The sequence below is a fragment of the Mycteria americana genome, chromosome 3, assembly GCF_035582795.1.
Source record: "Mycteria americana isolate JAX WOST 10 ecotype Jacksonville Zoo and Gardens chromosome 3, USCA_MyAme_1.0, whole genome shotgun sequence".
NCBI classification, from domain to species: domain Eukaryota; kingdom Metazoa; phylum Chordata; class Aves; order Ciconiiformes; family Ciconiidae; genus Mycteria; species Mycteria americana.
Window position 1 is genome coordinate 26,731,692 of NC_134367.1, and position 17,846 is coordinate 26,749,537.

General features: G+C 35.7%; 1 protein-coding gene across 7 annotated transcripts in view; it reads left to right on the forward strand.

Annotated features, from left to right (window-relative positions):
• The window catches only part of MCPH1 (microcephalin 1), a 139,708-nt gene that overhangs the window by 108,638 nt on the left and 13,224 nt on the right, over positions 1-17,846 (forward strand). The window contains exon 13 of one of the 7 annotated variants that reach the window (XM_075498054.1): positions 3,613-3,656. The exons of the other annotated variants lie outside the window; for them this stretch is intronic. Coding sequence (XP_075354169.1) covers positions 3,613-3,615 — 3 coding nt within the window. The 3' untranslated portion in view covers positions 3,616-3,656. Of the gene's footprint in view, positions 1-3,612; positions 3,657-17,846 lie in introns of those variants that run through there. 7 annotated transcript variants of the gene reach the window in all.

The window sequence follows — 17,846 nt, forward strand, 5'->3', positions numbered from 1 at the left end:
AAAACTTTCAAGATGTTGATTTAGTAGATAAGCAAGTTCTTATTTCAGCAGTTTTCTTGTTTTAGCAAGGGAAAAATACGTAATGAAATACATGCCAAATAAAGGCAGAACAATGTAAACAAGTAGGTTTTGGTGCTGCATTCTTATAGGGATATTTGATCTACATATAAAAATGAAAATGCTGTAGTGTGAGAATATGGAACTTCAAAATCAAATCTGAGATGAAAAATTATCTGAAATTTGGAATAAATTAATGAACTATTTTATATATTTCTGGTATTTACATTCCTCACATTTTGACATTCAATGTTACGTCCCCACCTCTGGTTCTGGTACTTTAATATCAGTTTATGCTAGTTCCATTGGCTGGCTTCAAAATATTTTCTTTCACTGGGAGTATTTTAGCATGTTTCTCAGGAACAAATGTCAACAAGGACAAGACTCATGAACTCGTAACTTAAAAAACAAGGAACAGGATCTTGGAGCCTACTAGATTTTTAGTCTGCTGAAAATCTTATCTGTTTTGAGATCTTACACACTCTTTCAAAGAGAGGAGTGCCAGATTATTATGTTTTCCAATAAGCCAAAACAAATTGTTTTCATCAAGACCCATAGTTCAGTTCTTCAGCACTTCTAAAATTAGTGGTAATATCTTACCAGTCATTCCTCCTTTTCCCACAATTTGCCTATTATCCTTTTTATTCGGTCTGAACTTCTCCACCGGTCTCTCACAACTCTTTTAACAAAATCTCAGGATTCCGCTCACTTTCTCAGCTGCTGCTTATTTCTAATCACTCAGAACATCTGGTGTAACATCTTGTGAAATCATAGTAACTTTATGTTCTGTCTCTGACATTCCCTCATGTCTCCTTTGAGTGCCCTTCCTTTCAAGGGAGGGCATTTACCCAGTAATTCTCATATTGTACTTTTGCTGAAGGGACAAGAGGTCAATAATCTGATCCACTGAAAATTTCAGTTACTACTCTGTCTTGGTGACTCAGTTGGTTCCCATCTTGCCTTGTAACATCCAATCCATCATTTCAGTACACGATATTTTTCCTAGATGTCATGCCATTAGTGGAAGCATAATGCAGCCAAAACCAGACTTTGTATCTTCCCTTGGAAATGCTTGCATGCTAGCCTCTTTTTCTCTTTCACAGTTGATACTGCCACCATCCTTGAATGCATTTAAATCTATAATCTGCAAGTTATGTTTATATCCCTTTTTTTCTTTGGTATTTTATTCTCTCCCTTTTTTGATGCTATGCTTTCATTATCATCTCGAAAATTCCGATGTTGATCCTCATCATCAACACATTGAATTTTGTAACATACTCTGTCTGGCTCCTCCGTAACAGTTGAAATGTGACTTGCTTATGAAGCTTATTATATTAGTTCTGCTTCTCTCAGTAAATTACATTCAACTTTATTTTCATAGGAATTGTTAGACAACTGTCAGAGGTTCATGCAAGCAGACTATCTACTTAATTGTTTCTAATTTGTTTTCATTTTTGGAAGCTCTAAATTCAGCACCTCTCCTACCAGCTTCATTGCTTACTTTGAGGGCACTGCCTGGATTGGCTTTCTTGGACTGCCTTGGTTAAACTTGGGATGTCTTTTCTCAGTTAATCTGACATTTAATGTGACCATATTTTCCACTTATAGACTTATTTTGATATCCCAGTTTTGTTATATAACATCTGCTCAAGGCTTTTTGACTGAGATTATATTAACATTAAAAGAAATTATACGTTTATATATATACATACTTATACCTGTATATATATATATGCTTAGTATGTTGTAGATGCCAGAGTACCTAAAATATAATCAGTCATGTTAATTTAGATTGGGACTTTATGATATCACATCTTGAATAATAACAGTAACATGAATGAATGTTTTCTGAAATTCCTGTCATTATCAATTCCACATTCCAAAACCTTCTTAAATGCAAAATGCTTCTTAATTTTTACTGTTCCATTACTTTCATAGTGATTTCCTTTATCAATTCAAATTTTCAAGGGATATCTAAAGTAGAATACACAAATATCTGTAAAACTGTAATCTATACAAATAATGTATGCAGATATCTAACAAGATTCTCACAGTGCATTAATGAAGTTCCTATTTGTAGGACAGATGGTAGTTTCTTTCACTGTGAGCATTTTTTAATAATGAATGTTATTTTAATCTTTGAAAGATGAATCATCCACGTACAGAAGTAGGAAGTGAGTCCCAGGATTACGAAGAATAGTTGCTATATGTCCTTCCTCCTTAACATTTTTATATTGTTTGGCTATAGTGCCCAAAGGCTGTGCTCATTCTTTTCAGAGTTACGTGATGACAGAAAACTTTAGCTGGTAACAAGTGTAATTACATCTTAAACTCAAATAGCACGAGTTCAAAATTAACATGGAAATTACAGCTAATGCTAAGGATCTTACAAGGGGACTGCTGACTCTCTTTGACAGTGTTACATGCTGTGCCCCGTCTATCTCCCGTACTGGGCAAAACGCAACACAGCACTTGTTTAAACAGGTTACCATCGGTTTGAAACTGAATGAAATACCTTGCATGCTAATGTGTAGCAAGTAGCTCGAGTAAGACCTTTAAAACCTGTTTTTAAAAATGGTTTCCATAGCACATGCATACTTACTCTTCATTATTGAATTATACGTGAAAAAATTAACAGATATTCTTGCTCTATATGCTCATATACTGTTTATATGCTCTTTGAAAAATGTCTTTTTAATTACAGTTTTGTGCATTTGAACAATTTAAACCTAAAATCTTTATGTAAGGCTTTGACTTTTGTTGTATTAAGTGAATGTCATATTATGTTGATGTGGAAAGGCAGCAGACTCTGAAAGAATCCAGAAGGCTTTTGGAAAATGAGAAATCTGCCTTACTGACAACTTAAAGAAAAATGCATATGCCGTTTCTTTAAAGGAATGTATTTTTAAAATGTCTAAGCAGTTGACAGTAATCTAGCCTTACAAATCACCCCCGTCCCTGTGATTTAAACCCTTCCTCTTGTAAGCAGTCATTCAGGTTAGCGGAAGGTTCTCTCATCTGGTAATAGCACACTTATTTGATAATAACAGCATGTCATACTTCCGAAGAGCATGTTCAAGTTAAGAATCTGAATTCAAAGATAAACTGATGTCAAAGAGAGAATGAAAAGGAAGTGAGAAACTGTGTAAGAGGAATAAACAAAGCTTTCGGAGAGAGAGGACATTTATGGCAACAGTAAGGTACCTAGTTCCTGACATCTGTTTCCCTCAAGAAAAAAATACAGTACATACGCTAACATTTTTATGGAGAGTGCAAGAAAAATATTTGCAGCGTATTTTCATACAATCATATTTGTTGAACTATATTATGGATGTGTAATTTGAAGAGGACAGAGCAACTGCAAACTATTTTTGCACTCCATAAAGATAAATCTTTGCTTTTTTCAATACTAATAAACATAGTTTAGTAAGAGTTCTCAAAACCAGTGCCCACCCTCTTGCTGTTTCTGCCACAAGAACTGGGCATTGTTTTTATTGTTGGTCTTACTGTTGTACAAGCAAAGGAAGGAACTAAACTATTTTTTTCCCTGGTTAGTGAGGCATCAGAATCTGTGATGGGACAGGAGAAAGATTACCTGCATACTGGTACTAAGATTAGGGATCCTTTGAGCTTGGACTCCTTGCCTCCATACAAGCATCTAGCGAAACTCCTATTGCTGTGTAAATATTAACATAAGTACCTCACTAGCTGAGTAACAGCCTGTTCTTTATCTCTCCAAATAAATCATTTGCTGGAAAGATAATCCTCCATCTCCAGTGGAATGTGTACAGAAGATCAAATCTCTTAGGAGTATCCTATCATTAAAACGGTATCTTTTCTTCCCAACACAAACCAATTAGAAAGTCCTCATACTGGTCTTTCACTTTATCTCAATCTGAATTATTACTTGAGTAGTTTCACTATACAGAGAAAATTCAAATCTTTGAAAATCTTTATTTTGTCCCACTAGAAATACATGTAAATGAAATTCGGAGACTGTCACTGCTGATGTCTGTATTGTTTGAACGTGAATCCCCATCAGGCTAGCCACAGCCAGACTGACTTATATTTACAAATCCTATCAAGTAGTTCAATCTTACCTTACTAGCTTCATTTTAAACTTGATTATAGAAGGTCTTGCTTGTAGTTGTATGTTCTCACTTGATTTTTAAGTCAATATCTTCAGTCAAATCTGTGATCAAATTCTATTTTAAATAATTAATAAGGCTGCACCTTTAGTGTTAAATGATATATTATCAGTTGTTACTGCTTCAGCTGTAGCCTGTGGGATGTTATTAATAGCAATGTCCAGGGAATAGCATTTTTCTTGAACGTAAATAACTTCATATCTAATTCATCAATTAATGATCAGCTGATGTTACTCTACTAATTTCTGCCTTCCTTTGCCTGTTTGCCTACTCGGTATCATTTTTAAGAACAACAATACATCCATTAAAGTTAAAATATTTATTAGATTATGCCATGACAATTAGAAGAATATCTCCTAACTCGGCCAGCTTAGAATATTTTCCTCTTCTATTAATGAAGATTGTATCCTTGCGTAGGGTGTCAAGGTGGTCACCTTTGATTAAATACAAAGATCAGGTCACCCAAGGCTTCCTTGTAGAGTCAGAGAGATTCCTCTCTGTTGATCAGAAGGCAACTCTTGAGTAACAAGCTCAGATGAAAGCACCTGAAGTCAGGTGAAATGAATGTCATGAAGTTCACTAGACAGTACAAATGCTGGCTTCATGTTTATTATAAAAAATCTCGTTGCTGTAAACTGCATGGGAAGGACAGGAGCCTTTTCCAAACCACTTTTCTGCAGAAGGTGATGAGAACTGAGGATAAATCCACCTCATTTCTTCTCTTTTGCTAAAAGTTCTAGTTTGACTTACTGAAAGAAGTGATGGTTGTTCCAGATTTCAGATGTGTTCCATTGTTTCAACTTAAAGCACTGTTATTAGTGTATTATCAGTATTTTTTCATTTTATTACAATTTTTGGACTATTATATCCCAACTTTATTGTCTTGACTCTCACCTCTTTCAGTAATGGATTCACTTGGACTATGAATTGATTAAAAAACAGTCCACCAAGAAATTGGGTCTAAATAGATTATTCACCCTAGAAAGATAATTCTTCTATGCTGCAGGCACATTTTTCAAGGTTAAGAGCACTAAATAAATGTCAGCTGAAATGTTTTAGCAGTGCCTGTTCTGGAACCCCACTGCAGCCCTCCCTTAGAGATGGCAAGGAAGGATGGGCTAGCAAGGGACTGAGTTTTCAGCCAGCTGTGAAGTATTCCAGGCAGGACTACAGCAGGCAGGGAAACTGTTAGGAGTCATGGCCTAAACTTTGTTTTAATTTTATACCAAGTATAAAGAAATATTTTCTGAGGCTAAGATCTAGGAGACTGTAGAAAAGCCTCTCATGAGAAGTGGTGGATTCCCTGCTGCATGAGTAATTTAATATAGATGGGCAAAACACTGAAATATGTAAAGGAAAATCTTGTACTGGCAGCAGTAAGAATTAAATGACCTAATAAGCTTTTTCATCTCTTAATTTCTCTCATTAAAACTCATCACTTTGCTGAAAGAAAGAAAAATGTTCATGTTGGACCTCCATGTGAAAAGTGCTTATAGAAAAAATATCCCTCTTCAGATGATAAAAATATAATTAATATATTTGAAATAATTCTTGCATTTTCTCACAGCCATGAAATTAAACCTGTCAGCCACAAGCTAATATTAATGCCTGCAAACTGCTAAACACAATTATTGCAATATAATGCAGCAGTGGTTTTAATATTGGAAATTATTATGGTTTTAGATTTCATTGCAATATTGGAACAACTTCATTTTATATTATTAATTCTACCAGTGACATGCAAAAGAATATGGTTAATCCTATTACTAAAAGCATCAGAGTGAGACTGCGTTTCATAGACTATTATTGCCCACATGCAAACCTGCTTGGCTAACTGATAAGTTTGCAACCAAATTATTCTCAACTACCAATAGTTTAATGGCTACTTTTGTTTTCAGATTTTTTTTAAAAATAATACTTATTTAAACATGTTTACAATGAATAATTTAAAAAATGCACTTCATAGACATCATCAACATATCAAGCCACAAAGTTTACATCAAAATCAGACTGCTCTTGGTTTTTATTAACTTGAGACAGATTCGTTTCTGACTTTTAAAACCTCTGTTTTGGAACATTTATTCTATGTGAAGCGGGCTCCTTTGTATTCATATATTTTACCTTGGTGGTTCTGCAATAGGGTGAAGAAAACCTGCACTCACCTACCTCTTACCTAACTCTGCTGGCCCACAGTACACCCAATAAAGAAAAATAGCACATACTTTTAAGACAGTGATTTCAATAAACTGCTAGCCTGGAGGACTAAGAAAAAAGGGATGCTTTAAAGGCAAACTGTGGGCCTCTCATTTAGAAGGCTTTTCTAGTATCAGTCGGAACCTTTTTCTGACGTGTCTAGCATGCACAATGGTCAGAAGCTGCTGAAGTAAACAAAATGTGGGTCTGTTCTCCATTATTATAATTTGCAGATACCCTGTGTCTGCTCACAGAGGATGGCCTAAGGCTTTTAAAGCTGTTAACAACATGAACAGTGGCCAAGAACTGTCTTTATTTGAAATACAAGTGTATTTTAAAAGTAAACCAGAACGTGTGAATCCTCAACCAGTTGCCATTTGCATTAACTTTACACAGTGAGGATTTTTTTTAAAGCTACGGATTTCTCAGCAAACATTCTGGACTAGTTAAATAATTGGAAGTATATTCAAGAGGTGTCACTACTAGTTAAAATACTGGCTTTCATGGCTGGTACAAATGAGAATCAGGCTTTACAGTAAGTGAAACTTGGTTCCCTCTCATTGATTTCTCAATATTCATAAATTCATTAAATGCTACTTCATTAAATTCCATCTTTTTGCTGGCTCTTCCATGTGAGAACGAGGCATCTGTTTCCAAAAAATGAAGTGGCAGATGGTTTAGTAAGTATTGCCCCGTATTACAGCTGGGGGAATGAAGTAATTTTAATGAACACAAGGCAAACAGAAATTATGGTATTCAGGATTAGAAATAAGGGAGAGAGGGTTCTTATCGTGTCTTTTTTTTTCCCCTAGTTAATCTTCTTTTACAAAAGTAGAGTTGTGAGTCCTATATACTAAATATTGAAATTTAGGACAGTCTGGGACTGTGTAACAGCTCCGCACATGGACATCAAATACACTGTAGTTGGTACTGCATCTACTTTATAGGTAGGTTTTATCCATGTATGCACTGTGTCATTTTTCCAGTTTACTAGGCATCTGAAAAACAGCCTGGTTTCTATGAAAATATATGGAAAGCCATGCCCCATATGCTTTTCATATGAGACACAAGACTTGACTGTGTAATACAGGACATCCCCTGTTATGTGGGATATCTGCCAAGCCCAGCAGAAAGAAAAGATACAGGGAAGAGAACAAAACCAGAGGAATAAATGATTACTAAATCCTTATTCTGTTTTTAATGTTTATATTCTGCTCTGGTCTCAGCTGTTACAGTCCACTTTTAACAACATCTCTGAGCTGGAATAGTCATATAGTCTGTACTTTCTAGTCTCTTGAATGCTTTACGGTATAAAACTTTAAAATTTAATGTTCATAAGTGAATGACAGTCAGATTTTCAAAAATAATATGTGATACAGGCTTTGAGTCTTCCAAAAATCCTAGTGTCCCTTCGCATCTTTAGGTAACAATGTATCTCTGATCCATAAACATGTATAAGCATAACAGCCTTTTAATACTTATGTGCATGAGTACTTTAGGTTATATTTGAAAGCTGAACTGCAGCTATTATAAATTTTCTCAACAGTTTTGGGGTAAAAAACAAATGTTACCTTGTTTTGGGGCAAACCAATGTTGCCAGTGATTATGTTACTCAGCCGTTTTGGTCTGTTACAGCCCGGATTGTGAACTAGATTAAGAAAAAATGATAGTTTAAATTTAGGGAAAATAATTCTTTTCTTCATGGTTACAGAAGCATGAAAATGTTACCCTGCAAAATGGCAATAGAAGATGGCAAATAAATAAAAAACATAATTTGGGGTTTGGCATGATTTTGGAAGCCAGAATCCTGATTTCTGGGTAGTTCAGTTAGCAGTCCTGAACATGTAAATCCCACTGAAAGTCTCATTGTAAGACCTTTCCTTCACATTTCCGAAGTTGGTTATGTAAAAACTGATAATATTCTATAGATTTGACTTTGCTTTTGAGACTTTTTTCTTGTATCTATTTATATATCTAATACTGTTCAGCCCCTCTCTATTGGCATGTATGTGTTTATTACACCTAATGAGAAGCAAGTCCTCTCAGTACCTTTGATACTGCTGAAAACTTCACATTATATTGGAATGGGGTGTCCTGCCTACAGGAGCACAATACAATCCACAGTTGCATACAGGTTTCACTTACTAAAACTTCCTGTGGTGGCCACAGGTAGAAATTTTATAATGTGCAAACTAGTGCATATGGAGTTTTTTTCTAAGCACTTCAACTCCCAGTCTCACAGAAGGAATCCTGAGAAATATTGACCTTCATTTATCATGTTTTCAGTGTTCAATATGTTACTAGAGATGGCAGAAACCACCTACTTGGCATCGTCTCACTTTGAATACTAGGTCAAAAAGGTGCTACCAGGCCCTTGCTTTCTGCAGGTTATAGGCTGCTTCTCTGTCTAACATTCTACTGCTGTTAGTTTGTCTGTGTTACATCTGTGAAACTCAGAATAATCCCTATATTCATTTGACACATTGCTACAGACAAGAAAGAAAGGAACTTTTATATATTCAGGATGAGAATGCAAATGACTATTTTTATTTAATAAAGACAGATTGTTGAGCATGGCACTAATTTTATCCTTTATTACCAGTGAAGACATGAGAACTTGAAGTACATCCTGCTTCCATACCAGGGAAATTGGCTCAAACTGGAAGGAGGAAGATGTAGTGTAGTTTTTTGTGGACTGTGTCCTTTAAATGTTAGTTTACAAAGGCATTCTGAGTCAAAAGGCCAATTTTATCCAAAAGATGTTTTTTAAGACATATGTAGCATATTCAGACAAAACAGCCAAGACGAAACAATTTCAGAAATGTGTTGGACTTTATGGATGCGCCTGATGATTGCTCAGGAGCCCATTCTGGGAAGGTTGCCCACCTACCTGTGTGGCTTCTGGCTGATGTACTTCATTTATGCACTTGAGCACATGATCAGACCCTGTGAGCGTCTACAAAGAGCACGTGACACCCCAACTAGCTGCTAAAAAAGACCTCTATTTTAGCTACATAGCCAATTCTCCGGGATAAAAATCAGTGTCTGTAATTCCTTTTTACCACCTTGTAGTCCCCGGTTACAGCACGATGGACTTGTAGACTGCACTAATAGGATCCCAATGCCTTCCTACACTTTGATCACAAAAACTTTTCATCGGTGACTTTGCTTGTAATTTTTAATATATGCCACCAGTTTCCTCTCTGCATTCAACTGGTTTGGACTAACATGGAAATGAAAAATGAGTGAATGTAAATTTTTTGCTAAAAGAAGGCGCTAAGTGTTGACAGGATGGCTGATTCCAGCCCAGAATTTTCTCTGCATATAAACATAGAATACATTTCATAAACCAAAACTGAAGTTTTTAATTGTTTGCTTTTGGGTTTTGTTCCAAGTTTCTTGAGAGGAGATGATCCTTAAATGAGAAGAAACACTAGGATGTGTTTCCATAAACTTATATGGGAAATACGGTGATAACAAGGCACCAGAAGAGCAAGCAAAACCTGGAGTAAGGAAGCTGAAATTAATATAGATATTAAAAAGAACAGAGCTGGGCCCAGTCTTCTTTGCAGCCAATATTCATTGCTAGGAAGAAATTGAGGTTTATATTGTTCTGTTGATATAGTTTTGGTAGATTTCTGGCTTGCTGTAATTGTAACTCATTCTACTTTTAGATTATTTTCTGAACTGTAACCTTGCACTTCTAGAATATCAGCATTTGGGGAAGCTGTGTTATCATATAAAAAACACAATCAAAGTTTTATTTTGGTCTTTTTTCCACAGTAGCAAAAGTCTGGTTAAGTTTATGTGCCTTTGTCTTTTTTTTCTCTGCTGGTGATGTTACACTGTGATTGTGTTTGCCTGTATGATTCATTACAAGCTTGCTGGCAGATGGTCACGTACACTTTGCAAGAGTGCTTGATGCTAATAATAATCAGCTTTTAGCTTTTATATATTTTTTCCCTAGGGTGAGTAATGTATGTTATCCTAATGCCTAGAAAATCATGGTTGTTTTCAGTAAATACTTTCATCTAAATACTTTTATCCTTCAGTAAAAAAGGTTTCTCTGGACATGCTCAACATTTCATGAGTGAAAGTTAAATTGCATGTATAGATGGTAGTAACAAAATAATTAGTGTTCCATCTTTCTTATATGAACAAGGTGGAAGAATAAGTGTTTCATGGAACCAGTATGTGCTAGAAAACCTCCTGGCTCCTGCATATGAATGATTTTTTGTTGGTTAAGCCATTGGAGCCCCACAGGGGCTATATAGCTAAAGCTTCAGAAATCCTGCTTTGTCTCACTTGATCCCGACACTTGTTATGGTAGAAGGAAATTCTTTATGTATATTTTATTGCATAACAGTAAATCAAGCCTATATGCAGTGTTTATCTGTAATGGTTAAAATGCTGTCAGTCCAAAATGCATTCCACTTATTCGAATGGTGAAATTGTAAAGAACTAGTTCTATGTAGTGCAGTAAAATGTGTATATCAAGTAACATTGTTTTATAAGAGGAAAAATGTGTTGAATTATGTGCTCTTATCATTATAATATGACAGACATGTTTCATAGTATTTTTAATACCAAGACTAACGTGTATTTAACAGTAGTTCTAGATGGAATAGCCGAAGAAGCCACAATATGGTGGAACGTCATGGGGACTGTTTATAGCTATCTTTACGTTGGAGAAGGAAAATTTCTAGTCTAGCGGTTTTAGTGGAGACAGCTGTTGAGATGCTGTTGTTGGCTTTTGTTTATCATAATTGTAGTACACTATATCCAGGCAATAAAATTAGTTATAAATCTGACTCCCTCAAAACATGTCATGCAATGGTTCCAGCAAAAGTGAATCTTAGTCATTTAATTAAAGTTCCCTTATTTTTAACAAATTCCTTGCTCTGTTTCTTCATTTAGTCATAAGCAAAAGGATGTATTGGTATGCTACTTATGTTCTTGCAAGAGCATATGACACTAAAGTCCATGACAAGATCTCTACAGTGTAGGATAATGGCCTACATACCTGATAAGATATTTTTCTGAATGTAATTCCCAGTTACAGAGTCTTATTCATCTTCTGAGAGCATTAGAAAGTACTTTTTAGCTGATACAGCTCCTCTTCTCAGACTCTTTCATAAGTGTGCCTAAGGTATGGTCTTAACTGCTGCATTCTGTCCTCCAAAATCAAGGCTGAAGTAATTCACAGCTAGTATGAAGAAAGTACTCCATGAACCCATGCCAAATTCTGTCCTGCTACTCTTAGTTTCACTGATATAAAAGTTGTAATAGGCTCCTTTGATTCCTAACTCACATACCTTTGCTCCAACCACATGAAAAGAAAATAATCAATTTTAAAATTTGTTCATAAGATAGTTGCAGAACCAAATTCCAACTTCAGCTGATTTATTTTGCATTGGTTTTGATTTATTGTGCTTGTGAGTATATGTATGTGTATATAGACATACTTCTGTTATTGTTCTTACTATTTTGTGATTTATTATGTGTTGATGAGATTCTGGTGTAGACCTTAGAGGCTTTTTTCAAAGACAAGAAGTTCCATTGTCATGTTTTTCTTACAATGATTTATGTCTTGTGTATAGGAGTTATTTATCAGAACTATTTAAAAGATCATCTAAATTCATGATTTTTAAAAACACTGTTATTTAATATTTGCTTAAAGTTGGTCCCAGAGGCTGCAATCAAAAAAGGGTCTCACTTTGCTAGTCAGTATATTACTATTATAATGGTGGTATTTCTTCATTATTTTTCACTGAACATAAAGCCAGGCTTTGCATCTTAACTCATGGTGCAAATCCAAAACAAAAGGCAGTGTCTGCCCCAGGGACCTTTTCATCTACAGAAGAATATTTCCATCCTTTTTTTTCCTGATCTGGCTAAAAGGTCACACTTTACACATATTCCATTTTACCAAATTTATATATTTGTGGCCCGGAGCCTTTATCAACTTCATTTCAAGCAGAATACTCTGGCAATAGTTGACATGAGGGACTTTTACCTGTGGAGCTGATTCCAAGCAGCCTGATTCTGCCGACACTCAATAGTCTTTGCTGCATGGCATGACTATTTTTAAAGCTATTGTAGAGAGACAGGTTTAACGGGAGTATGTTTGCCTGAGGGAGTGGAGTTTTATGGGTAGTCTGAATGGGGTGGAATTTTGTTGGCTGTTTTAACCGTAACTGTTAATTGGTATCTTTTAAACGAATACGTTTTGGACAATCCAGGGAAAAAGTGTAAAAAATCTGTTTAATACTAACTTCCTAGAATCAAAGGAAATAAACATTTAAGAATTAACTTAAAAGGTTTCTTGCTGGCATGTTAAAACTGAAAAAATTGTCTTAAAGCTTTAGAGGTCTATCAAAAGTTTTGCCTAGCCTCAGAGATTCCCACCTGAATCGAGGGAAATTTTAAGTGCCTGATAGAGCTGCAGTTTTGACACAAAGCGAGGTCAAACTTTACAGGTTTTATTGAGTATTAGTATTGGAATTCTGGGTTTAGTCTAACATGAAGGAGGTAAACAACCATGCGTACGTTGATTAAGAAGTTTTGCACAAAACTTTGTCATTTGAAATTATGTAGTTGAGTTGATTGTGGCTTAGAAGAAAATCTATAAAATAGGAACAGCATAAATAATTGAAAGCTCTGTTTGTCCCACCCCATTGAGTTTTTGGTGTGGCTCAGCACATGCTTATAAAACAAAAGATGTGCCTTCTTGAAGCCGTAGCATAGTGTGATCCCATCATATTCTCTGCGCTGTGTGGACTGGGCTGGTTGCTGCTTACTTATGTAGGACGTGCCTGAAGGAGATACATTGGTTCATCTGACATGCAATTAGACAATGTTTTTTCTAGGGTTTTTCTGTTTTTTCTGGAGGTTGATGAGATCATTTCTCAAATCTAGGATTTTTTCAGGATTAACTGGACTATTTCTATTTTCATGCTGTCTTTGGAGGACGTTGCAGTCATGGTAGTGGCTATTTCTGTGATCAGAACTCTTCAGCATTCTCTACTGGCTTCGACCATTTACAGTGCTTGTTTCTTCTCCTGCATTCTGGTTTTGTCTAGAACACAACTCTGAGCAGCCGACTGGGGTTTTAACTGCATTTGCCTGATAACTTACCTTTGGTTTATAAGCAAAAGAAGCAGTGCTCTCCACAAAGATATAATGTGCACATGGACAACTTTTATTAATAGTGAATTTACTTATTCAAAATGGCATTTGACTTATTAAGTATAACTCCTGTTATAATGTCATTTTAAGTTTGAACTTCGGCCTTGGTGAATCAGCACTTCCAATTCTGCAGTTAAATAAATTTAGGAAAGAAACCACATATGTTGTAATATATAGGCTGTATTGTACTTAACCAGACAATTATGTTACGCTGTGTTTCCAGGTCTGGTGTTTAACTTTTTGTGGGAAGTTGTCTCTCATGGTAATTGCAAATGAAGTAGACTGAGGTCTTTCATCTGTAATCTAAATGTTAGCAAAAACTGTAAAAATTAAGGAAAGAGGGCATTGTAAAGGATTCTTATTACTCTGCTCTTATAGATCATGCTGAGGAAAACACAGGATCATTTCCATTAAAAAAAAAAAAGATTTTCAAATCGTATGTTAAAGGATCTATCAAGTTATATTAGTAGGTGAATTTTGCTGCAGAATAGTATATTTCAAGTATTGCGGTGTTCTAAAAATGTTTTTGAATCCCTTCCCACAGATGGTATTATGTTTGTATGGCAGTAGGGGAATTGATTATTACCTTTAATAGCCTTCATGAGACACTATTAGTGAAAACCCTGTTACCTGTGTTTCATCTCAGAGAACTGCATGTCATAATTAAGTGCCCTTCAAAAGCCAAATTAAACTGAATGAACGAAGTAACCAGTAAGGATGTTCTCTTGAGCATTCATTCTTACCATGATGAATGATGCTTGTTTTTCTCTTCTCTTTAATTAGAATGTTTCTACATTTGCCAAAGAAAATGTTGGAATGCGGACAAAAACTGAAATTATAGGAACAGGGCTTGATGTAATAGCTTATTTGTAAAGGAAACACAACTTGTTTGGTATTTTATTGAAGCAGGAAGTTCAGAACCTCAGTACACACAAGCACAACAAATTCTCAGGTGCTAGTTGAGTCATCTGTTGCTGGAAGTAGTCTCATAGAAGGCTTCCCCTTGATTTAGTTTTAATCTTCAATTAACAAAGGGAAGGAAATTACATACAGATTTAGTTTTAGATTATGTGCAAAGCCCTCTGTTGCTTTTTAGCTGTCACCCTGATGTGCATGCTTTGTGAGTATATCATGTTGGCACAACCGGAGTGTGTCCGAGCGAATATATTCAGCTTTTAATGAGCAAAAGAAACCTGATGTATTACATTTATGAAATAATGTAAGGCTTGCTTAATCAAAATACTCTGATTTTTTCCTCCTTCTAGTCATCTCATACCTGATTTCAGCTTTACTGCAAGCCGTAGAAGTAATCACCTGTGATAAGGTGATAATTGATAAAACTACTGGTTTTAGTATGGAATTATTTATTTTTTAATTGTCATGTTTGTTTGTAATAATAGGTCTGTTATACAGCAGAGCAGAGCATGACAATACCATGCAGTTTTTTTAGCTGTGATACCTTTAAAAGGTACTTCGGAGTTTATGTGTGCATCTTCTCTGTAGAAGACTTAGCTTTTCCCCTCCTTCAAAGGTCTGTATGACACTGGCCTTCTTTGAATGAGAAGGATTTTACCGAATTCCCTCCAAATCCCATCATTACTGTTCCTCTGTTTAACCCCAGTACTCCAGCGTTGTGCAGTGAGTTCTCCCTTCCTTCACCAACAGTCTGAGCAACAATGGCTTTGTAGCTCTCCCAGTACTGGTCCATACAATAAGGATAAGTGCATTAGCACTTTAATCAATAATGTCATTTTAAGAAAAAATTCCATGGGTAGCATTAGAACTATCATGTCAACTCCTAAATGTTAAAGTTAATGTAATTTTAAAATAAAAACAGACACATGATCCAGTGAGTGTGCAAGACATTTTTAAACCTTTGCCCTTATGCAGGGCTAACTAGATTAGATTCTTTTTCCCTATCCTCTGAGTAGCGTGTATACTTCAGTATAGTACGTATGCATACAAACAGTACCTTCTGTTACATCGTGGTAGTTTGTATTGTTATAGGGCTAAAGCTGTATTAGTATAATATAGGACCTATACTAATACACCCACCTTATTCCCACTGATTTTAGTGGGAATTCTGGATTGGGACAGAGCCAGAGATGGTAAATATTTATTTACAGACTTTTACTAGAAAACTAGTGTGTAGGAGGGGAATTATTGAGCATTTGTATTTTATCTAACCTATCCAGTTGTTTGACTAGAAAATAACTAGTAATTTTGCTTGAAGACCACAACTGTTTCTGTGCTTCAGAGTATTTATCCTGCATCTAAGCTCAAATACCCAGTTGCTCATATTTTATATGCAGTACTTGCTGAGTATCCTTTGGTTTTCGAATTGCAACTGCTTGCTTATGCAATGACAACTTCATGAAAAGGCTTTCTGCTCTCACTAAAGCACTTCAGATAAAATCCAGACAGGCTAAAAAGTAGTAGCCTCTCCGTCCGGCATCATTCTTAGATGAAGAGCAGTAGGAATATAGGAAAGGAACTCAGAAAAGAGGACAGGGTCAGCAGTTTGACCCTACAAACTTTGCCCAGCTAGCATGAGAAGTCGCTGAAAGTCCACTACCATAATAAGTCTGCCTAGTTCTCTGTATTTAACCATGTCATAGCTGGTGATCTTAAAACAAAACCAAACTCCATAGGGAATTTATAACAATATTTCTTTTTTAAAAAGAAATTTAACAAGATCACCATTACATTTGCAGTAAACAGAAGTGGACTTTTCTGTAAATCAGTGATTCACCTTTCAGTGAATCTTCCTGCCACTTTAGATTTGCACTTTAATGGCTTCACCTGTAGAGTCATACATTTACTTTATCTTCATTAAGATAATTATTGCAAGACCAAATGCAAATATGAGATAAGTCAAATGAATATTGCTCAGTTATCTTTGTAACTAAAAAAAATTAAGCTAGAAATAAGTGATAGAAAAGAAAAAAGTGGAAAAGTTATCACATCTCGAAATCCCAAATGCATTTGAAATCATAATCAGGAGTAAGATTATATTGTAAATGAGACTTACGTTCTAAAATGGCTGCTTCTTATCTGCAGCAACAACTGAGATCCAATGCTAGACTTTTGTTTCCCTCCAGCATTTGATAAGGTTACTGATACAGTGTCTACTTTGCCTCCTGTAGACTCTTGAGAAGAAAGCAGTGAGGTAATAGTCTGTAAATGCGTTTGGTGTATCATCTCACAACCTGATAAGTGTCAACTCCTCAAAACAGATACTGGAATCAGTTATTTTTAGAGGAGTATCATTTGGTACCATGGACAACTTACCATTGTGGTTTATGAATTATTTTTTTACTTTGTTAAAATAAACCCTTTTCAAAGGCTTGCCGTTACCTTGAAAAATTCTCTGGTTAAAAAAAAAAAGAAGAAGAGCAGAGAGAATAAATTTGGCGTAGAGTACTGTGCCTTTACCCTATCAAAGCTTTACCCTAGCTTTAAAATTACTCTGTATTCACAACATAAATCATTCTCCCTCAGCTATGCAGAAGACCATCCCACCTTGCTGTCACAATATGGTCAAAGTTCTTTCTTCTGTAATCTTATATTGTCATGCTAAAAAGTACAAGAGTTCATGAAAAGAATCTTCAAATAGAAAATGTTAATCGTGTCCTTTGTTTAGCACCTATGAAGAAAGCAGTGCTCTCAAAGAAACTTTTCTTGAGTAATTGTCATTTAAAAACGTGATTGATAAAAAGCACCTGGTCAAATATTTAAACACTTCTTTTTTGCTGTGTGTGCTGGCAGCTCCACTTGCTACTCTTAGTGCTGGAGGAATAATGTCTTTGCTTTCCATACTTCCTATGGGATCTTTTCTTCCAATTTGTGACATAGATTAAGAGAAGAAGAGATGTTGTTACACACAAAGGAGTATTGCTGCCAAGCAGTACTAATCGGGGAAACTGTAGACCAGAAGTGGTTGTGATAGCAGTTCTACCAGGAGTTTCTGAAAGCAACCCGAACCTGGTCTAGTTTTGCAGTTGGTGGCATTCCACAGCAGTGGCGTCCAGTTGTGGGATGCCAGGTAATCTCTTTCAGTGGGTTCATTTCAGTAGTTCTCAGACAATGTTAAGGATTTTTCTCTGTTGAATATTGATGTCATTTCAGCTGACCCTTTAGTTTGTATTTTAAAAACCAAGCATTCCCTGCTACTTATCGTTGTAGTGCATGTGTTTCACTGTAAGTACAGAGGATTACATATAACTTCTGAATGCAACTCTCAGGGTTTCTGCTGCGCTC